The sequence below is a fragment of the Hylobates moloch genome, unplaced genomic scaffold (genome assembly GCF_009828535.3).
Source record: "Hylobates moloch isolate HMO894 unplaced genomic scaffold, HMol_V3 SCAFFOLD_3, whole genome shotgun sequence".
NCBI classification, from domain to species: domain Eukaryota; kingdom Metazoa; phylum Chordata; class Mammalia; order Primates; family Hylobatidae; genus Hylobates; species Hylobates moloch.
In genome coordinates this window covers 16,218,333-16,234,908 of record NW_026652278.1, presented here as the reverse complement: position 1 = coordinate 16,234,908, position 16,576 = coordinate 16,218,333, and the positions used below count along the sequence as shown (strand labels likewise).

Here is a 16,576-nt window from a genome sequence, read left to right as displayed (position 1 = left end):
ACCCCGCGGCTATCATTCCCGTCCTCACGGCCCATTTCAGCATTTCAGGGACACTGAGGCTCAAAGAGCCACCTGATTTATTCAAAGCAGCTCGGGCCACCACTTGGAGCCACAAGAAAGCCCTGGTCCGTGCCTCCTTGCCTTGGTCCCTGGCCCTTCACTCTTCGTCCAGGGTCTCTGACCTCTTTCCCTCTGCGCCCCTGCCGCTTCCCCAGGCCCGGGTCCCCAAGGCGCTCGGCCACGCGCTGGGTCCGGGGAAGAGGCGCGGCCGCGGCCGAGGCGGGGACAGGGAGGCGGCGGCCCCTCCTGCGCAGCGACGGCGCGGGCGGGCGGAGGCCAGGGCGCCCCAGCCCCCCGCCTCCGCTCCCTCCAGCCGTGACGTCAGAGCCAGACGGGGCAAACTGAGCAGCGGTGGCGAGGCGCTGGGGCGGAGACTGCGACCCGGAGCCACCCGGACTGACGGAGCCCACTGCGGTGCGGGCATCGGCGCGGGCGCGGAGGACCCGGGTAGGCATCGCAAGCGACCCCGAGGTAACGCGGCCCCGGTTCCCTGCTCGCAGGGCGCGGTGCCGGAGGGGAGCGGGGCTGGGGGAGGCAGGGAGGCAGGGAGGCCCCCAGAGCTACGCGGGCGGGGCTGCGGGGACCCCGGGGCAGCCGGGGCGCAAGGTGCACGGGGCCGAGCGTGCAGTTTGGGAGGTGGCACAGTTGGGGACGGCGGGGATCAGGGCAGCGTCCTGGGGGTTCTAGGTTGGGTCCCCAGATTGGGTCCCCGACGGCGCTCGGGTGCGCTCTCCGGGGAGCGCAGGAGCTCGTGGGGACGCGCTCGAGGCAGGTGAGCCGAGGCTTGGGCGCCCGGGGGTGTCCCCGGATGCCGGTGCGCGCGGCTCCCTGACCCACCCTTCTGCGGCCTGGGGGACGGGAGAATGGGGGGTCCCCGGCCGCCTTGGGTCCTCACCGCGCGCCGTGCCCGCAGCGGAGCCTCGGAGCCATGGCCCTTAGCGAGCTGGCGCTGGTCCGCTGGCTGCAGGAGAGCCGACGCTCGCGGAAGCTCATCCTGTTCATCGTGTTCCTGGCGCTGCTGCTGGACAACATGCTGCTCACTGTCGTGGGTACGTGCGGACAGGGTACCCCTGCCCCGGCACCCCAGCCCCAGCGCCTCTTCCCCGGCACTCCACTTACCCCTGCGCGGTCCCGGAGCTCCGCCAAGGCCCGGGAAAGTTGGAGAACTCGCTTTGCAAAATGACATCCCCTCCAGACTGCCGCGCCGGGGCTAGGAGGAGCCGCGTTGGTGGCTTCGCTTTCCTGATGCTCTGGTCAAAAACTGTGACATCCGATAAGACCCAGAACTTATGTTTCCCCCTGATAATTTCCCGCATCCTCTTGCCTGCTTTCACTGCGATGAAAAAGATTTCTGTTCCAGAAGAGAAATTCCTAAAGTTCAAAATTACGTGTTAGAATAATTATTGGGCTACTCGAAAAGGCAGGTTAATAATTTGGTGTAGTACCAAAAAGAGCAAGTTGCGATCCCTTACTCCAAAAAAAAGACATTTGGATATACCGTATTAGTGAATGACTTAAGATGGAAATATTTCAGGAACCATTGCAAGAACAATTTGAACAATGTTGGTTTTATTATTTTTCCTATAATGGAATTTTGAAAAATTAAATAATCGAAATCCAGGTCTCTTAATTAGGCCCATTAACAGAGAAGTATTTGGCATGCCTTTCCTTAAAAAAAAAAAAAAAACCCCAGTTTTTAATGAATGAAAAAAAAATCATGACTCATTTAGACTGTAAGTGGTGGGAGCTGTTTCCTTTCTCTCCATTTGCAGGTTTTCTCACAGCAGTTTTCAGAGCATCTGATAGGTTTCATCTCAAGGAGTTATCAGAGCCATGGAGCTCATCCCTGTTCAGTACCAACGGCATTAGTTCTGCTTTGGCTCGAACGCTCCATTGGACACATGTGCTCACAGCTTGGATTATATGTTTCACAATTTAATTTGTATTTTTTGTTGTTGCTTTTTATTTTGGTTTTTGTTTATTTTTTTGAAATGGAGTCTCACTCTGTTGCCCAGGCTGGAGGGCAGTGGCACAATCTTGGCTCACTGCAACCTCCGCCTCCTGGGTTCAAGTGATTCTCCTGCGCCAGCCTCCCGAGTAGCTGGGTTACCGGCATGCCCCACCAAAGCTGCTAATTTTTGTATTTTTATTAGAGACAGGATTTTGCCATGTGGGCCAGGCTGGTCTTGAACTCCTGACCTCAGGTGATCTACCCGCCTCGACCTCCCAAAGTGCTGGGATTATAGGCGTGAGCCACCGAGCCCGGCCTGTTTCAGTTTTGCTTTTTTCCTTGTGAAAGCCTTAGGAATTCTTAAATCTTACAAGTTGTAGGAAAAATTGCAGATTCCTACTCACATAATAGAAGGATGAAGTGGGCCTGTTGCAGAATTTCCAAGTTATTACTTCCTGCAGGTTAATTTTTATTCTAAGACACATAATGAAATGCAGTTTTCTGTTTCCTTGATTCATTCATTTGAAAGTCTTTTGAGCCTCTCTTTCTTAGAAGCACTGGTTGACCCCAGGTCAGCACTGTCTTAACGTCAGACCACATTTTGCTTTTCTGAAATATTCCTTGAAGGAACAATGTGCAAGAAACTCACAAATGACAGAATCTCTGGGACCAGTCAGTTCAGCACAGCAGCTGCCTTTTGAGAGGAGACAGTTCTCAGGGCCATTGGGGGCTTGGTTCTTTCTGGTGAGCTAAGCAAAGTGAACTTGCTCCAATGTCGTTGTAGACATACGGCACAGGGCTCCTGTTTTGGGGTAGACCTGTCACCTCTCTGGATCTCTTCTGGCATTTGACACAACCATAGTTTTATTGTTGTTGTTGTTGTTTTGTTTGTTTGTTTGAGACAGAGTCTCACTCTGTCGCCCAGGCTCGAGTGCATTGGGGCAATGTTAGCTCACTGCAACTTCCACCTCCCAGGTTCAAGCGATCCTCCTTTCTCAGCCTCCCAAGGAGCTGGGATTACAGGCGGGTGCCACCATGCCCAGCTAATTTTTGTATTTTTAGTAGAGAGAGGGTTTCTCCACGTTGGCCAGGCTGGTTTCGAACTCCTGACCTCAGGAACACCTGCCTCAGCCTCCCAAAGTCCTGGAATTACAGGTGTAAGCCACTGCTCCTGGCCGACACAACCATAGTTTTTTTGCTGGTTTTTTTCCTGGAGAGGGTTTCAGTGTGATCACCACCTTGCCATTCTGCTCTTATCCCCAGTCCCCATCATCCCAAGTTATCTGTACAGCATTAAGCACGAGAAGAATGCTACAGAAATCCAGACGGCCAGGCCAGTGCACACGGCCTCCATCTCAGAGAGCTTCCAAAGCATCTTCTCCTATTATGATAACTCGACCATGGTCACCGGGAATGCTACCAGAGACCTGCCGCTTCATCAGACCGCCACACAGCACAAGGTGACCAACGCGTCCGCCGTTCCTTCCGACTGTCCCAGTGAAGACAAAGACCTCCTGAATGAAAACGTGCAAGTTGGTCTGTTGTTTGCCTCGAAAGCCACCGTCCAGCTCATCACCAACCCTTTCATAGGATTGCTGACCAACAGGTAGGGCAGATTACTTTAGTCAAAGAGTTTGATATTTGGATCAGTCCTAGCTTATGTCCTTCCTGGAATTCTGCTTCTTATTCATTGGTGAGAGTCTGGAAAATCCATGGTGGGTGAGCTGGGGAAAACCCAGTCTCCTTCTCCTATGTCTCTGTTCCCAGATAACCACAATTTCCTATTCTATTCTCCCTTCTGTTGCTCAACAAGTAAGGAAATATTAAAGAAGACAGAATGAAGAGGACCTCTTCCACCGAGTGGGAGGACTTTGGCCTGTCTAAATGCCAGGTTTCGTAAGTGCATTTGTCAGAATCGCCCTTGGCAGCAGGAACTCTATAGCCGCCATGGCTGTCATCCTATTTTATGAGCCATGTGGCCTCCTCTTATCTCCTACCTCAGGCCATGCACTTCTCTGTAGAGAGCCAAGGTGTCTTCTTTTGGAACTGGCATGTTAAAGGCTCTCACAGATACCAGGTAGGGAGTGTGGGGAAAGGTTGGACGTACTGGTGCACAGATGGAGCTCCGAGCTGATGCCGAGGTCACGGGCTGTGTTCTTCCCTTCTGCTGGTTACGTAGCCATGTCCACGTGCATGAAAGGAAGAGAACTGAGGTTATTGTCTGGATAATCCAAGCTGCCCAAACTAGCTTCAGATGAATCAGGTTGTTCTAGATTTTTTTGAACCCACATTGTTTGGAATAACTGTTTACTTCTCCACTGTTGGTGAAGTGTTTGTTCTTCTATAGCTGAGGTGGACCAGTTCTGCCTGGTCCGTGGGGGCTCCAAGCTCAGGAGAAGGGCCTTGCAGCTGAGAGGAGGAGGCAGGCCCCCAAGGTGTCAGTGCAAGGAGTGGGAGCTGGTACAGTTGAGTGTTGGTGGTGGGCTGCCAAGTGCACAGTGTAGCTACCTAGGTGAAAGTTACACGTGTGAGGCATACACATTGTTAAACACCAGAAATGGTGGGGAGGGGTGTGCCCAGAGTCCTACCTTCAGACCAGGCCCAGAAGCAGGAACAAAGACTAGAGATGGAAGAGATGGTGGTGGGGAGAGGTCAGAATGAAAGAGGCAGGGGAAACCAGGGCTGGGCTAGGCTGTAAGAGGCACCAAGTGCCAGGCTGAGAAAGGAGTGGGATTCTGTGTGGGACAGTTGGGAGCCATTAGAGATTCCAAAGCCAAAGAGAATGAGTGAATCAAGCACTATTTTAAGCAGGGTAGGTAGGCAGGGAGCAGGGAGAACTTCGCATTTCCTCTGCCTTTGGCATGGGGAGTGGGGCGCAGGACTGGCTACATAATTTGTGGGTCTCAGTGCAAAATGAAAATGTGTGCCCCACATTCGAACATTATGAAACACTTCAAGGTGGCAACAGAGCATTAAATCAACCAAGCTCTGAGAGCAGAGCTCTGTGCGACTCTAGGGTTAGGGGCACTGAGAGGTGAGGAAGCCTTGGGTGGTGGCTGGGGCTCAGGGAGGGGACGGCAGATCTGGCCTTCTGCCAGCACAAGCTGCCCTTGGACACGTGGAGCTTGAGTCGGATAGGAGCACATTCTCAACATCTGCAGTTGGAGTTTCTGGATGGAAGGGTGCCATTGAATTGATTTCAACAATCTCAAGCCATGTCCAGCCCTCTAGTCTGTGCAGAGCAATATTCTAAGGCTGCTACATGAAATATGCTAAGCAAATTAACCCAGCAAAGGGCTGACTGTGAGCCCATTAAGAAGGTGACATTCAGTGACTCCTCTGTTCTCAGGAGAAAAACCAAACAGACCTCGGTAGTTGCAGGATTATTTTCTTTCCTTTTTTCAAGACTAAGAATGCTTCTTAAAATGCATCTGGTATAATTACAGAAAATAGCTCAGGGTTTTGTATTCTGAGAAAGCAAACAGCTCAAATACTGTATGTGAAAATTGAGGACATTACCGTAATAACACCTTGCCAATCACTTGGGTGGAACGTTACTAGCCGTACAGTGTAATACTTAGAAATTCGGCTGAAATGATGTGAGTACTCCAATCTTCCAAACGCAAATGGCAAATGAAAAGCTTTTTTAAAAATCCCATTCTTATTTTTAATGCTTTGCTTATGCCATGGGGAAGAAGCTTGTTTAAAACCAGTGAGCCCTTTCCCCTGTTAAATACTGCAGCGGCTTTGAGGCTGTAGCCACACCAGGCTCATGTTTGGGACTTCAAAAACATTATCTTCCATTTTGTGACTTGTGAAATTTAGTCTATTCTCATGGTGAGTAATCCACTTTGGAAATTATCTAGAGCAAAACTGTAATCCCCAACTGTTTTGCCCAGCTACCCAGCAAATTTGAAAATGATTTTCTAGTGCTGCCTGGTAATATGGAAGGACAAACAAATTTTTTTTTTCTTTTTTTTTTTCTGAGATAGAGTCTTGCTCTGTCACCCAGGCTGGAGGGCAGCGGTGTGATCTTGGCTCACTGCAACCTCCACCTCCTGGGTTCAAGCAATTCACATGTCTCAGTCTCCTCAGTAGCTGGGATTACAGGCATGCACCACCATGCCTGGCTAATTTTTGTATTTTTTGGTAGAGACGAGGTTTCACCATGTTGGCCAAGCTGGTGTCGAACTCCTGACCTCAGGTGATCTGCCCACCTCAGCCTCCCAAAGTGCTGGGATTACAGGCATGAGCCACCACGCCCAGCGAGCAAATAAATTTTCATATTGTGATCCTGATTTGTGATTTGTCTCATAATTTCCAAGCCTGGTAGATATGAATTTGGGGACTGGGCAGCTCTTCTGGACACTCCAAGATTCTGCTTCCCACCACAGTTCAGATGGAATCAGAGAAGGGACAAATGCATTCCATTTGCCTTTAATTGTCTTCAAGGAGTTAACCTGTGAACCATTGCAAACAGTCTTTTGATGTAAACTATGCCAATCACATCCTCCATGAGCAAGATATATGACTCAAGTCTTCAGTGTTGTAAACAAATGTGTTTAAAGGCTTTTTAAAATTGGTTAATATGTTTCTGATTAAAGAGCAGTTAAAAATATGGAGCATCAGAACTTGCAGAGACTTTTCCTGAAAGCTTTTGGGCCAGTCCTAGCATTTTATAGGCAAAGGAGTTTGCAGTTCAGGAGGAGAAAGCATTTACCACAACAGCGGCAGGACTGTAGCCACGTGTCCCGATTGTCCCGTTTCAAGCTTTGTTCTTCCCCTCTTCCTGTTCTTCCCACCTGCTTATGATTATACAGCTTGTACTTTTAGCTACTAGAAATAAAGAATGCAGCTCGAAATCTGTCTTTCTTGCACTGACTTGGGCTCTTCCTGGTTGTACCAGGCAGAACTGCTGAAGACCCAGTGAGTTGCTGATTTTGCTATTTTTAATCAATGAGCAGAGAGTTTAGAAAAGATCAGCCTGATTCCTGTGGACATGGACCCTCCCTGGTCCTGGAAATATTCAGTCTTTTTCCAGTCCCTGATGTGAACTGGTCCAGCCTTGTGCATCCCTAAAGATGTGTGGGGAAAGCTTCCTGTAGTCAGGCTGGGCAGAGCTATTCTTTTCCCAAGCTGCTTGTTTTAACTGAAGTGGGACCCACTCTGAATCGAGACATTCTACAGCGCACCACACCATAACGGGAATCCTCTGTTCACGGTCATGATGGTGCCATGTGTGTGGCTTTTGTGGGTAGGAGTCACAAAAGGTAGGCCGCCTGTCTGTTTATCTATCTATCTATCTATCTATCTATCTATCTATCTATCTATCTATCTATCTATCTATCATCTATCTATTTATTTATTGAGACAGGGTCTTGCTCTGTTGCCGAGGCTGGAGTGCAGTGGGGCTATCTCGGCTCACTGCAACCTCTGCCTCCCAGGTTCAAGCAATTCTCCTGCCTCAGCCTCCCGAGTAGCTGAGACTACGTGCCACCACGCCTGGCTAATATTTTTTGTATTTTAGTAGAGATGGGGTTTCAGCATTTGGCCAGGCTGATCTCAAACTCCTGATCTTAAGTGATCCTCCCGCCTCAGCCTCTCAAGGTGCTAGGATTACAGATGTGAGCCACCACGCCCGGCCCTGTCTGTTGTTTTTAAATATTCGATAAGTTCTCACACCAAACCCTGAAAATATAGAGTAGCAATTCTTGGGTTCATTTAGCTGCTAATAGGATGCACATTCCTCCTGTTTCATTTGTTATTCAGATACTATATTTCTACTGAAAATAGGTGCCACCAGATAGGTGGCAAAAACCTTTGATTTGGGTGTGTGTAGTGATCACCTGGCCAATAGCAACAAAGCCTGAGGATGCTGGGTTGACCTGATTTCCATGTTGGAGCCTCTTGCCTCTTATTTTATAGTTCTGGCTGAACTATTCATTTCATGATTGCAGTTGTGTGCAGGTGGTAGCAGAAATTATACTAGTGATGCTTGGTCATCATTTGATCTAAGATGCAAATTTTAGATATATATGTACATAAGAGGAATGTTCCAGGCACATGAACAATGGGACACGTTTACATTTCTCTCTTCCCTCAGTCAGGTAACGATGTGGCATTGTGGTCTTGCTTAGCATAAGGTTGAAATAATAGTTGCATCTTCAGAACCAAACGATATTCCACACCAAACGACTGGCTTGGGAAAGAGTTAACTTCATTGCTGGGGACCGTTTCCCTTGCTTCCTTCTTAGCTTGTCATTGTCTCGGTGATCTGCTTTTTATCAAGCCAGCGTCAGTGGCTTAATTTATTTCCATAGTTACTTAGTATATTTGAAAGCAGTTCTTTTTCCTTGCGAATCTTAGCTAACATCTGAACGACAAGGAGGAAGCCACAGGGCATGAAATCTCTACGAAATCTACTGTGGTTTTATTTTATTTTTTTGCTTGCTTCAGCCAGTGAGTGGGTCTGAAGTGGGCTTTGTAGGAATAAGTGGTGACCTTTTCAGCTTCTCTACGGACAGGGAAACCAGCTGTTCTGAGAAGGGATCTCCCATCCTGGATGTGGTTAGGATGGTAGGGAGGGTTTGGCGAGTCTTTGCTTCTGAAATCAGAGGAAACTGGCTGTGGAATTAGAACATTCCTAGGAGAAGCAAAGGCTCCGTTAAGCTGTGTGTCAGAGAACAGGGCTCATGCCCAGGAAGGTGAGAAGTCCGTGCCTCCTGGAACTGTCTGGTAGCTGAAAAAGACAAGCAGGACCTAAGAATTTTGACAAGTGGAATCGAAGAATTTTGTTTTATTTACTAAATGATTGACAAACCTCCTGCTATATCCAGGCAAGCTGAAAATATCATCCCATTTACTGACATTGATTTACTGCACACCTTTTAGGAGGGTGTAGGGATCACTGGAAGGGAGCTGTTGTCTCTCGTTGCATCTGGTGATAGTTTGCACCCTTCGGGGCTCCGTAGTCTGTATGCTTTTTGTAATTTACCATAGTAGAGGAAACTGTGGTTTTAGCAATCATGAGAAGAGAGCTTCCATTAGTCTCTATGGCAAGGATAAGCTAATTATTAACTCTAGAGAAGTATTGTCTTCATTGACCATTTGGGAAAGACGGGGTTTCTCCAATGACTAAGTATATATAATTAACATAACTTTTATTGTTTTACATGTTTTTCTAGGGATTCAATATATGATTTTTAGTCTTACTCAAATTGGATTAACTGATTAGTGATGCTCTGTAGCGGATGACCATGGGCCAGGATGACGTTTGGCTAAAGGTTTGCCGAATCGGATCTAGCTCTGCTTAGCAATACTTTAATTGAGATGGCCCTGAATTGAGACAAGGGGGGCAACTCAGACACAGATTGTGACTAATGTCAGTTGAGTTTCTGTCTGTTTAGGAGGTACTGTGGGGAAGCAGAAAGGGTTTGGTCCTTCTGCCCACCATTCAATGACTAGGGGCGCTGGACGACCCTCCTTCTATGGCAGGTGACTGAGGGGCCAGAAGAGTTTGAGGGCAGAGACCCAGGAGCTTCCCAGGGAGTCTTCTTTGCCTTGAAGCCGAGCTCTGGGGAAAAATGATGCCCAGCACTTACCACCGAGCAGCCCCTGCAGTGGCTTGGCCTGTGTTGAAAGTGCAGGCACAGGTGTGTCTGGTACCCAGAAGGCGGCAACATGAGCCTGGTTGTGTCTGAAGCCATTGGCTTGCTCTGCAGACATGGGTGAGCCACTCTGTCTCTGAACCTCAGCTTTCTCATCTAAGGTGAGGGTTTGGACTGGCTAGCCCTTGAGTTTCTTTCTAGCTTTGATATTCGTTTATTCCATACATGCATTGTTAAAATCCCAAAGAAACTTAAAAAGAAAAACAGTGGCTGCAGTGTTTCTAAAGAAAACACAGCACCTCAGATGGTAAAAAGAACCCTCTGTGGGCACAAACCCTGTGGTTTTCAGTGAAACTGTGCACTCTCCATCCCACGTGCTCCAGTGTCCCCACCCAGGTGCACATCATCAGGGCCTAGTACATGTTAACACACTCAAGGTATGCCCGTAGCCTTGGATTTGGGGCAAGTAATTCACCTCCCTGAGCCTCAGTGTTGATCATCTGAAAAATGGATAAAACCAGCTACCCTCCCTTGGAATCTCAGGCCACCCAGCATGCTGGTTCCCTGCTTACAGTCGTGGGAATGTCTGAGTCTTCAGGTAGGGAGGGACCTCAGTGGCTTCCAGCCCACCCCAGCTGTGCCCTGATGGGTTACCTGGAATACTGGCTGGACTGAACAGTGGGCACAGTATGGCTGGTGGTTTGGGGGCCACAGACAGGGGTTGTCACATTTTATTGAGTTTTGTCCTGAAACCACCCAGTGCTTCTGCCTACAGTCTGGGAAAGGGCCACAGATGTCTTATTTGCCTTCAGGGATGTCCCTGCAGCCTGAAGGGTTCCATATTAGAGCCTTATAAATAGCCAAAATGAAGAACTGGTTAAACAAGAGTGCAGCCCCTAATTCCAATAGCTTTGATATGTATTGGTACTTCAATGACTAGATTTTCCAAATATATATTGAACAGAGGGAGAAGCCTGTGTTTCTTCCAGGACAGCCAGGAAGATTGTCATATGCCCGTTCTTTCATGGGACAAACTGTAGTTGCTGAAAATAAACTGCCTGCGAGTTCTCCTCTCTGAGCCTCCTGGACATTTCCTGATTCAGTATCCTGCAGTGCCGTGTGAGCCCCTGGTGTTGGGTTTCTTTTGTCCACATGAATAAGGGGCACAGAGAATCAGATCTGGGTGGGCTGAGACAGAAGAAGCTGCCATCTGATGGCCACCTGAACTGCAGGTCAGAATCCTGGCATCTTCTCTGGTTTACCCAATTTGCTTGGAGCCCCACTTTGTGAATTACAAGCTCACCTCTGTTCACAGCAGGGGAATCTTTGCATGGTTTGTGGGAGGGGACTGACTGTCTGGGAATCTGTCATGCTTGTGAGTTACTCTCTGTATTTTTGGTATTTGGTTTCTGGATACAGGTGAAGCAGTTAAAAAATATTTGAGTATGGTCAAGAGAACTTTTGGAAAGATTCTATTTAAAGCCATATATGCTGTTTGGGTACTGGAGGAGGTGGTAAAGTTTACAAGGAAAAGCCATGTGGGAATGGCCCAGGTGAAATTAGTCTGATAACATCTGATAAGTAATGACAGATATCATGATGTCATGCCTCAGTTTCCTCATCTGTAACATAGGGAGGTGAAATAGCGCCCTTATTAAATCATGACTAAATCTGGTGGGTGTAAATGCTTGGAGAACTGAGTGTAAGCTTTAAATGAAGGCGCTGTGATTATGGTTTTTTGTTTGTTTGTTTGTTTGTTTTGAGACAGAATCTCGCTCTGTCACCCAGGCTGGAGTGCAGTGGCACGATCCCAGCTCACTACGACCTCTGCCCCTAGGTTCAAGCAATTCTCATGCCTCAGCCTCCCAAGCAGTTGGGATTACAGGTCTGCACCACCGTGCCTGACTCATTTTTTGTACTTTTTTTTTTTTTTTTTTTTTTTTAGTAGAGACTGGGTTTTGCCATGTTGCCCAGGCTGGTCTCGAACTCCTGAGTTCAGGTGATCCACCTGCCTCGGCCTCCCAAAGTGCTAGGATTACAGGCATGAGCCATCATGCTCAGCCGATTACAATTTTTTTATTAAAGCCTGGAATGGAAGAACCCTTCCAGGCTGTGCCCAGAGCTCAGGATGCTTGGCCCTTCTGCCTTCCTGGATTCATTTGACTCCTCTCCAGGTTCCTGAGGGTCCAGAGCTAGAGACAAAAGAGACTTAGAGATGTTTCAGGCTCTTCTGGGTTGGAGCAAACCTGCAATTGGGCAAGAGCTCAGCCACTGTTGGCTTCCTCTCAAGACAGAGGGGCTGGGAAGCTGCCTGTACTCTCATGCTCCACCCACAGAGCAGGGACCCAGCTGTCTACTTGATCCAGCAGAAACAGAGGACAAAGAAGGAAGAGAATGAGGGAGGAGATGACATTTCTTAGGCACCTTGTATGCTCTAGGCACTGGTGTTAATAGTTTAACATCCATATCTCTTTCTGTACTCCAGTCCTGGGAGGTGGGTGGTGGTCTCTCCGAGGGGCTGAGAGGAGACCTCCCTAGATTAAGTGGCAGGGTCACGTGTCCAGCCAGACATGGCATAGGGGAATGCCAGGGTCTTTCCACCAGTCCTGTTGACCTGGCGCCAGAGTCCTAGGTGAGCAGTGGTCTCACGGAGCAATTTGGATTTTGAAATTTTGCACAGAAAATGAGACTTTGTCTTTCTAGGTTGGCCTCGTGGGGGTCAACAGAAAGGCAGATCTTAACATCTTGCTTCCTAATGCCTCTTAGACACACTGCAGTCTGCCAGTGGAATCACTTGATGGCCTTTTACCCGAATCATTTGATTGCAGTGGCTCCTTTGGGAGAGCTTTAGCAAAGACTATAATTAAAGGAATCATTTTTTAAAAATGACAGAAATAGGGGCCGTGTATTTTGGATGTTTCTGGGTTACTTGCCAATATTGTGTTAACATTTATTCCAGAGAAATTTCTGTTCACAGTGGCAGTCCATAAATGTATTCACGTTCCAAGACAGTCAAACACAAAAAGGTCACATAGGAAGCACTGAGTATATGAATTTTCAGAAAAGTCCACCAAACACTTATCTGTCTGATCCCAAAGGGTAGCCATGAGAAAATCAATATAAAGCCTTAAAAAAATAGCCTGCAGTCACCAGATTTGTCTGATGTTTGTGTTTTGCAGAATTGGCTATCCAATTCCCATATTTGCGGGATTCTGCATCATGTTTGTCTCAACAATTAGTAAGTGTCTGGTGTTTTCCTTCTGAGTGTGGGTCTCATCAGGGTGGGCATTGATGCCCATGAGCTGGGAATTAAGAGTACAACCTGGGGGTGGGGCGTGGTTGGCTCATGCCTGTAATCCCAGCACTTTGGGAGGCTGAGGTGGGCGGATCATCTGAGGTCAGGAGTTCGAGACCAACCTGGCCAACGTGGCAAAACCCCGTCTCTACTAAAAATACAAAAAGTAGCCAGGTGTGGTGGTATGCACCCATAGTCCCAGCTACTGGGGAGGCTGAGGCAGAAGAATCACTTGAACCCGGAAGACGGAGGTTGCAGTAAGCCGAGATTACACCACTGCACTGCAGCCTGGGAGACAGAGCAAGACTCTGTCTCAAAAAAAAGTATATGGCCTGGGAGGTTTGTGTATTGGCAACAATTGCAGAAAGGAATTGATAGCTTTTTACGGAACAAAAGCACAAGGTGGCTAACATGCAAATGCTCCACTGGGTTAAGGGGGGCTTCTGAAATGTCCCTGTTTGGGACGGTTGTGTCCCAGCAGCACTGATGTGCGGTCTTGGACCCCCTCTCTTGGCAGTGTTTGCCTTCTCCAGCAGCTATGCCTTCCTGCTGATCGCCCGGTCGCTGCAGGGCATCGGCTCGTCCTGCTCCTCTGTGGCTGGTAGGTGTGGAATGCCTGAGTGAGTTCGTGAGGGGCCCCTTGCAGAGTGAGCTGGACTCATTCAGGGAATTCAGGTATTGGTGGTGGTTGGGGTGCTGGGGATTCTTGGAGAAGGCACCCACTTTCCTCTTGGGTTCTATTTGGTCTTACATTTTAGTGAATCTGACAGGTTTGGGAAGATCACAAGGCTGGCTGGAGAGGGAAGGCGAGTCACGTATTATTCTTTTGCTGTTCCCCGGAGCTGGCCTGTTGACCATTTCTTTCCCTGTGTAGGGATGGGCATGCTTGCCAGCGTCTACACAGATGATGAAGAGAGAGGCAACGTCATGGGAATCGCCTTGGGAGGCCTGGCCATGGGGGTCTTAGGTGGGTAAGGCCCCTGTGTAGGCAAACTGGCAAGAGGGGCCTGCCTGGTGCTGGACAGCGGCAGTCCTTGCCCCGTGACCCTGGCGAAGTTTGCACTGACACAGAGGTCCCCTTTTTATTTTTTCCTTTCCTGCTTTCATGGAGACTTTGAAAAATGGTAGGAAGAGCCCTGAGCTGGGGGTGGAGGGGATCAGGGCTTCCCCTGCCTCTGCCCCAAACCTCCCTGGGCCCAGATGGAAAACCAAAGGTTGAACAGGATGGTCTGCCGGACCCTTTCCTCGGGAACATTCAATGAGTTGTGATCACGGAGAACCTTGCTTGCTGGGTCTGCCTCCCCCACCTGCCCTGGCTGACTTCCCAGACCAGGGGACAAACATCTTCCCTGAGAGGGATTCAGAGCCTTTTCCTTCCTCTCCCGATTTCCCGCTTGCTTCCAGGAGCCTGCAGCCTTGCCTTCGCTGGTGTACAAGGAGCGAAGTCTCTGTTTACACATTTTCCTGTGCAGTGGAAGCAGCCCAGCCCTGGGCCTGGATCTTGTTTCTCTCGGGCCTTTGCTTTCAGGGTGACCTTTATAGACTCTTGCCGATTTCTTAGGAAAAGCCACTTGGAGGAAGTTGCCAAGACAACTGAACTCTAACTGAACAGAACAATAGGGCAGCCACCCCAAAGCCTTATTGGAACAAAGTAGAGAGAGAAACACAAGAGTCAAATAGATGGTTCTAGTACAGGGAGAAGGCATGTGTCCCAGGGGTGGTATCCCCACTTTCTCTCCCTGCAGTGGGCCCCCCCTTCGGGAGTGTGCTGTATGAGTTTGTGGGGAAGACGGCTCCATTCCTGGTGCTGGCCGCCCTGGTGCTCTTGGATGGAGGTGAGTGAGTCCACATGGGTGCCTTGCTGTGACCTTGCCATCGTGCTGGCACGTGCTTGGGCCACACCTGCTTTCTAAAGAGGGGCTTGTCTTTTTTATTTTTATTTTTTAGCTATTCAGCTCTTTGTGCTCCAGCCATCCCGGGTGCAGCCAGAGGTAAGCGGCTGGGAATGAGGGCCCTGGGGGAGGGGGCATGGTGATGCTTCTGACCCGTGTTTTTTTCTTGACAGAGTCAGAAAGGGACACCCCTAACCACGCTGCTGAAGGACCCGTACATCCTCATTGCTGCAGGTGGGGCTCTGTGGGTCTTCTCAGTCAGGGGAATGCAAGGTGATGGCCGCGTGCTAGAGGCAGGGGTGGATGGCCAGGGCTGATTTTCGTTGTGCTGCTAGAAATGTTGGGCTATAGAAAAACAGAAAAGGCAAAGAGGCTACAAGTCAAAGGAAATGGTTTTCTTCCACCATTGCTTTCTGACACTCAGCCAAGGCCCTTTTTGTCTCATTTGGGGAAAATCGAAATGGCGTATGCTGGGCTCTGCAGAGCTGCCTGGGTCCTGGGGATGCCCAGCTGGGTTTGTTTGGAGCTAAGCTTGCCCACTGTGTTTGTATGGAAGGCCATCAGTTTGGCCTTGAACTTTCTGGAAGGAGTCCTTGGCCTCAAGGCAAGGGTCCCAGGTGGGCAGTCTGACTCACCTTGCCATGTATGAATAGAAACTGACAGCAGAGCCCCACAGGGACCAGAGGGGCTCCCTTCTTGCAGAGAGCATCCCTGCCGAGCAGCAGGGAGGCCCTTCAAACACCCTTTGGCTAAAGGACATGCTTCGGCCTAGAGGGGCTAAAAGAAAGCACTGGGGTTTTGTGACTCTTGGGAAGGATAATGGTCTGCATCTATCCAAGGGACTGTTCCCCAAGACTGTCCCAGTGGTAGGAGGCTGCCTGCTTTGCCAGGCCGCAGGCTGCCTAACCAGGGACCAGCCTTGTGTAGGTGTTGCTGGGCCTCAGTACCAAGGTAAGCAGACCCTTGGGGTCAGGCCAGGAGAAGGTCTGGCCGCGTGCTGATGTGTTGGTCTCTGGGGCAGCCTGCACTGTAGCACTGGACCCAGTTAGGGTTAGATGTGTCTAAGCACGGCTCCTTAACACAGGTAGGCTGGAGGGCGCTTGGGAGAATTGGGCACCAGTAGTTAAGTTCAGCCTGGTTTTGTTTAACCCTTCTGCTGCTGGATTTGATTAGGGCAGCAGGTATGTAACCCTGGCCAAGACCCTGTCTATCATGCTTGTTGGCCAAAGGGATATGGAGGTGGCATGGTGACTTATTCATGCAGTGATGTCTGCAAGATGCAGGGGGCATCTCAGAGCTCAGATGCTTCTGGAACCCTGGCATCTGAGGTGGGGAGGAGGAGGTATGGTGAGGGTCGGGGGCTCCAGAAATGTAACTCCCTGAAACTTGGGCACGTCTGAGCAGGGCTGTGCAGCCTGGGCCTGTCCTGTCTTGGGCTTCCCTGGAACCTCACTGTCTAGTCCCTGCTCACAGGAGACACAAAGATGCTACCCAGCACTCCTGGACTGTCATCGACACTTCCAGGCAGCCTTGACTGGGGAAGGGAGTTGAGAGCCAAGTGGCTCTCAACTTGAGGAGAGTCCTGCCATTGATATGCTCTGCCTTTAAATGTCATATCGAATGAACAGATCTTTCTTCATTATATGTGCACCTTCATCATGATTGCACAATATTCTTTGAATTTGTTGTAGCAAATTAGAGGTTCCAAGAGGCACAACACAGGAAGTTCCCAGAATGATGGAGAACAGTTCTGTGGGTCTTTTTCCAGATA

The 16,576-nt window shown here is 49.3% G+C and overlaps 1 protein-coding gene across 1 annotated transcript in view; it reads left to right on the top strand.

The window, feature by feature from the left end:
• Positions 1–424: 424 nt before the first annotated feature.
• SLC18A2 (solute carrier family 18 member A2) overlaps positions 425–16,576 on the top strand; it is a 40,125-nt gene continuing 23,973 nt past the window's right edge. The window contains exons 1-9 of the mRNA XM_032176753.2: positions 425–531; positions 974–1,109; positions 3,275–3,617; positions 12,798–12,856; positions 13,431–13,514; positions 13,788–13,880; positions 14,659–14,748; positions 14,861–14,904; positions 14,979–15,039. Coding sequence (XP_032032644.1) covers positions 989–1,109; positions 3,275–3,617; positions 12,798–12,856; positions 13,431–13,514; positions 13,788–13,880; positions 14,659–14,748; positions 14,861–14,904; positions 14,979–15,039 — 895 coding nt within the window. The 5' untranslated portion in view covers positions 425–531; positions 974–988. The remainder of the gene's footprint in view (positions 532–973; positions 1,110–3,274; positions 3,618–12,797; positions 12,857–13,430; positions 13,515–13,787; positions 13,881–14,658; positions 14,749–14,860; positions 14,905–14,978; positions 15,040–16,576) is intronic.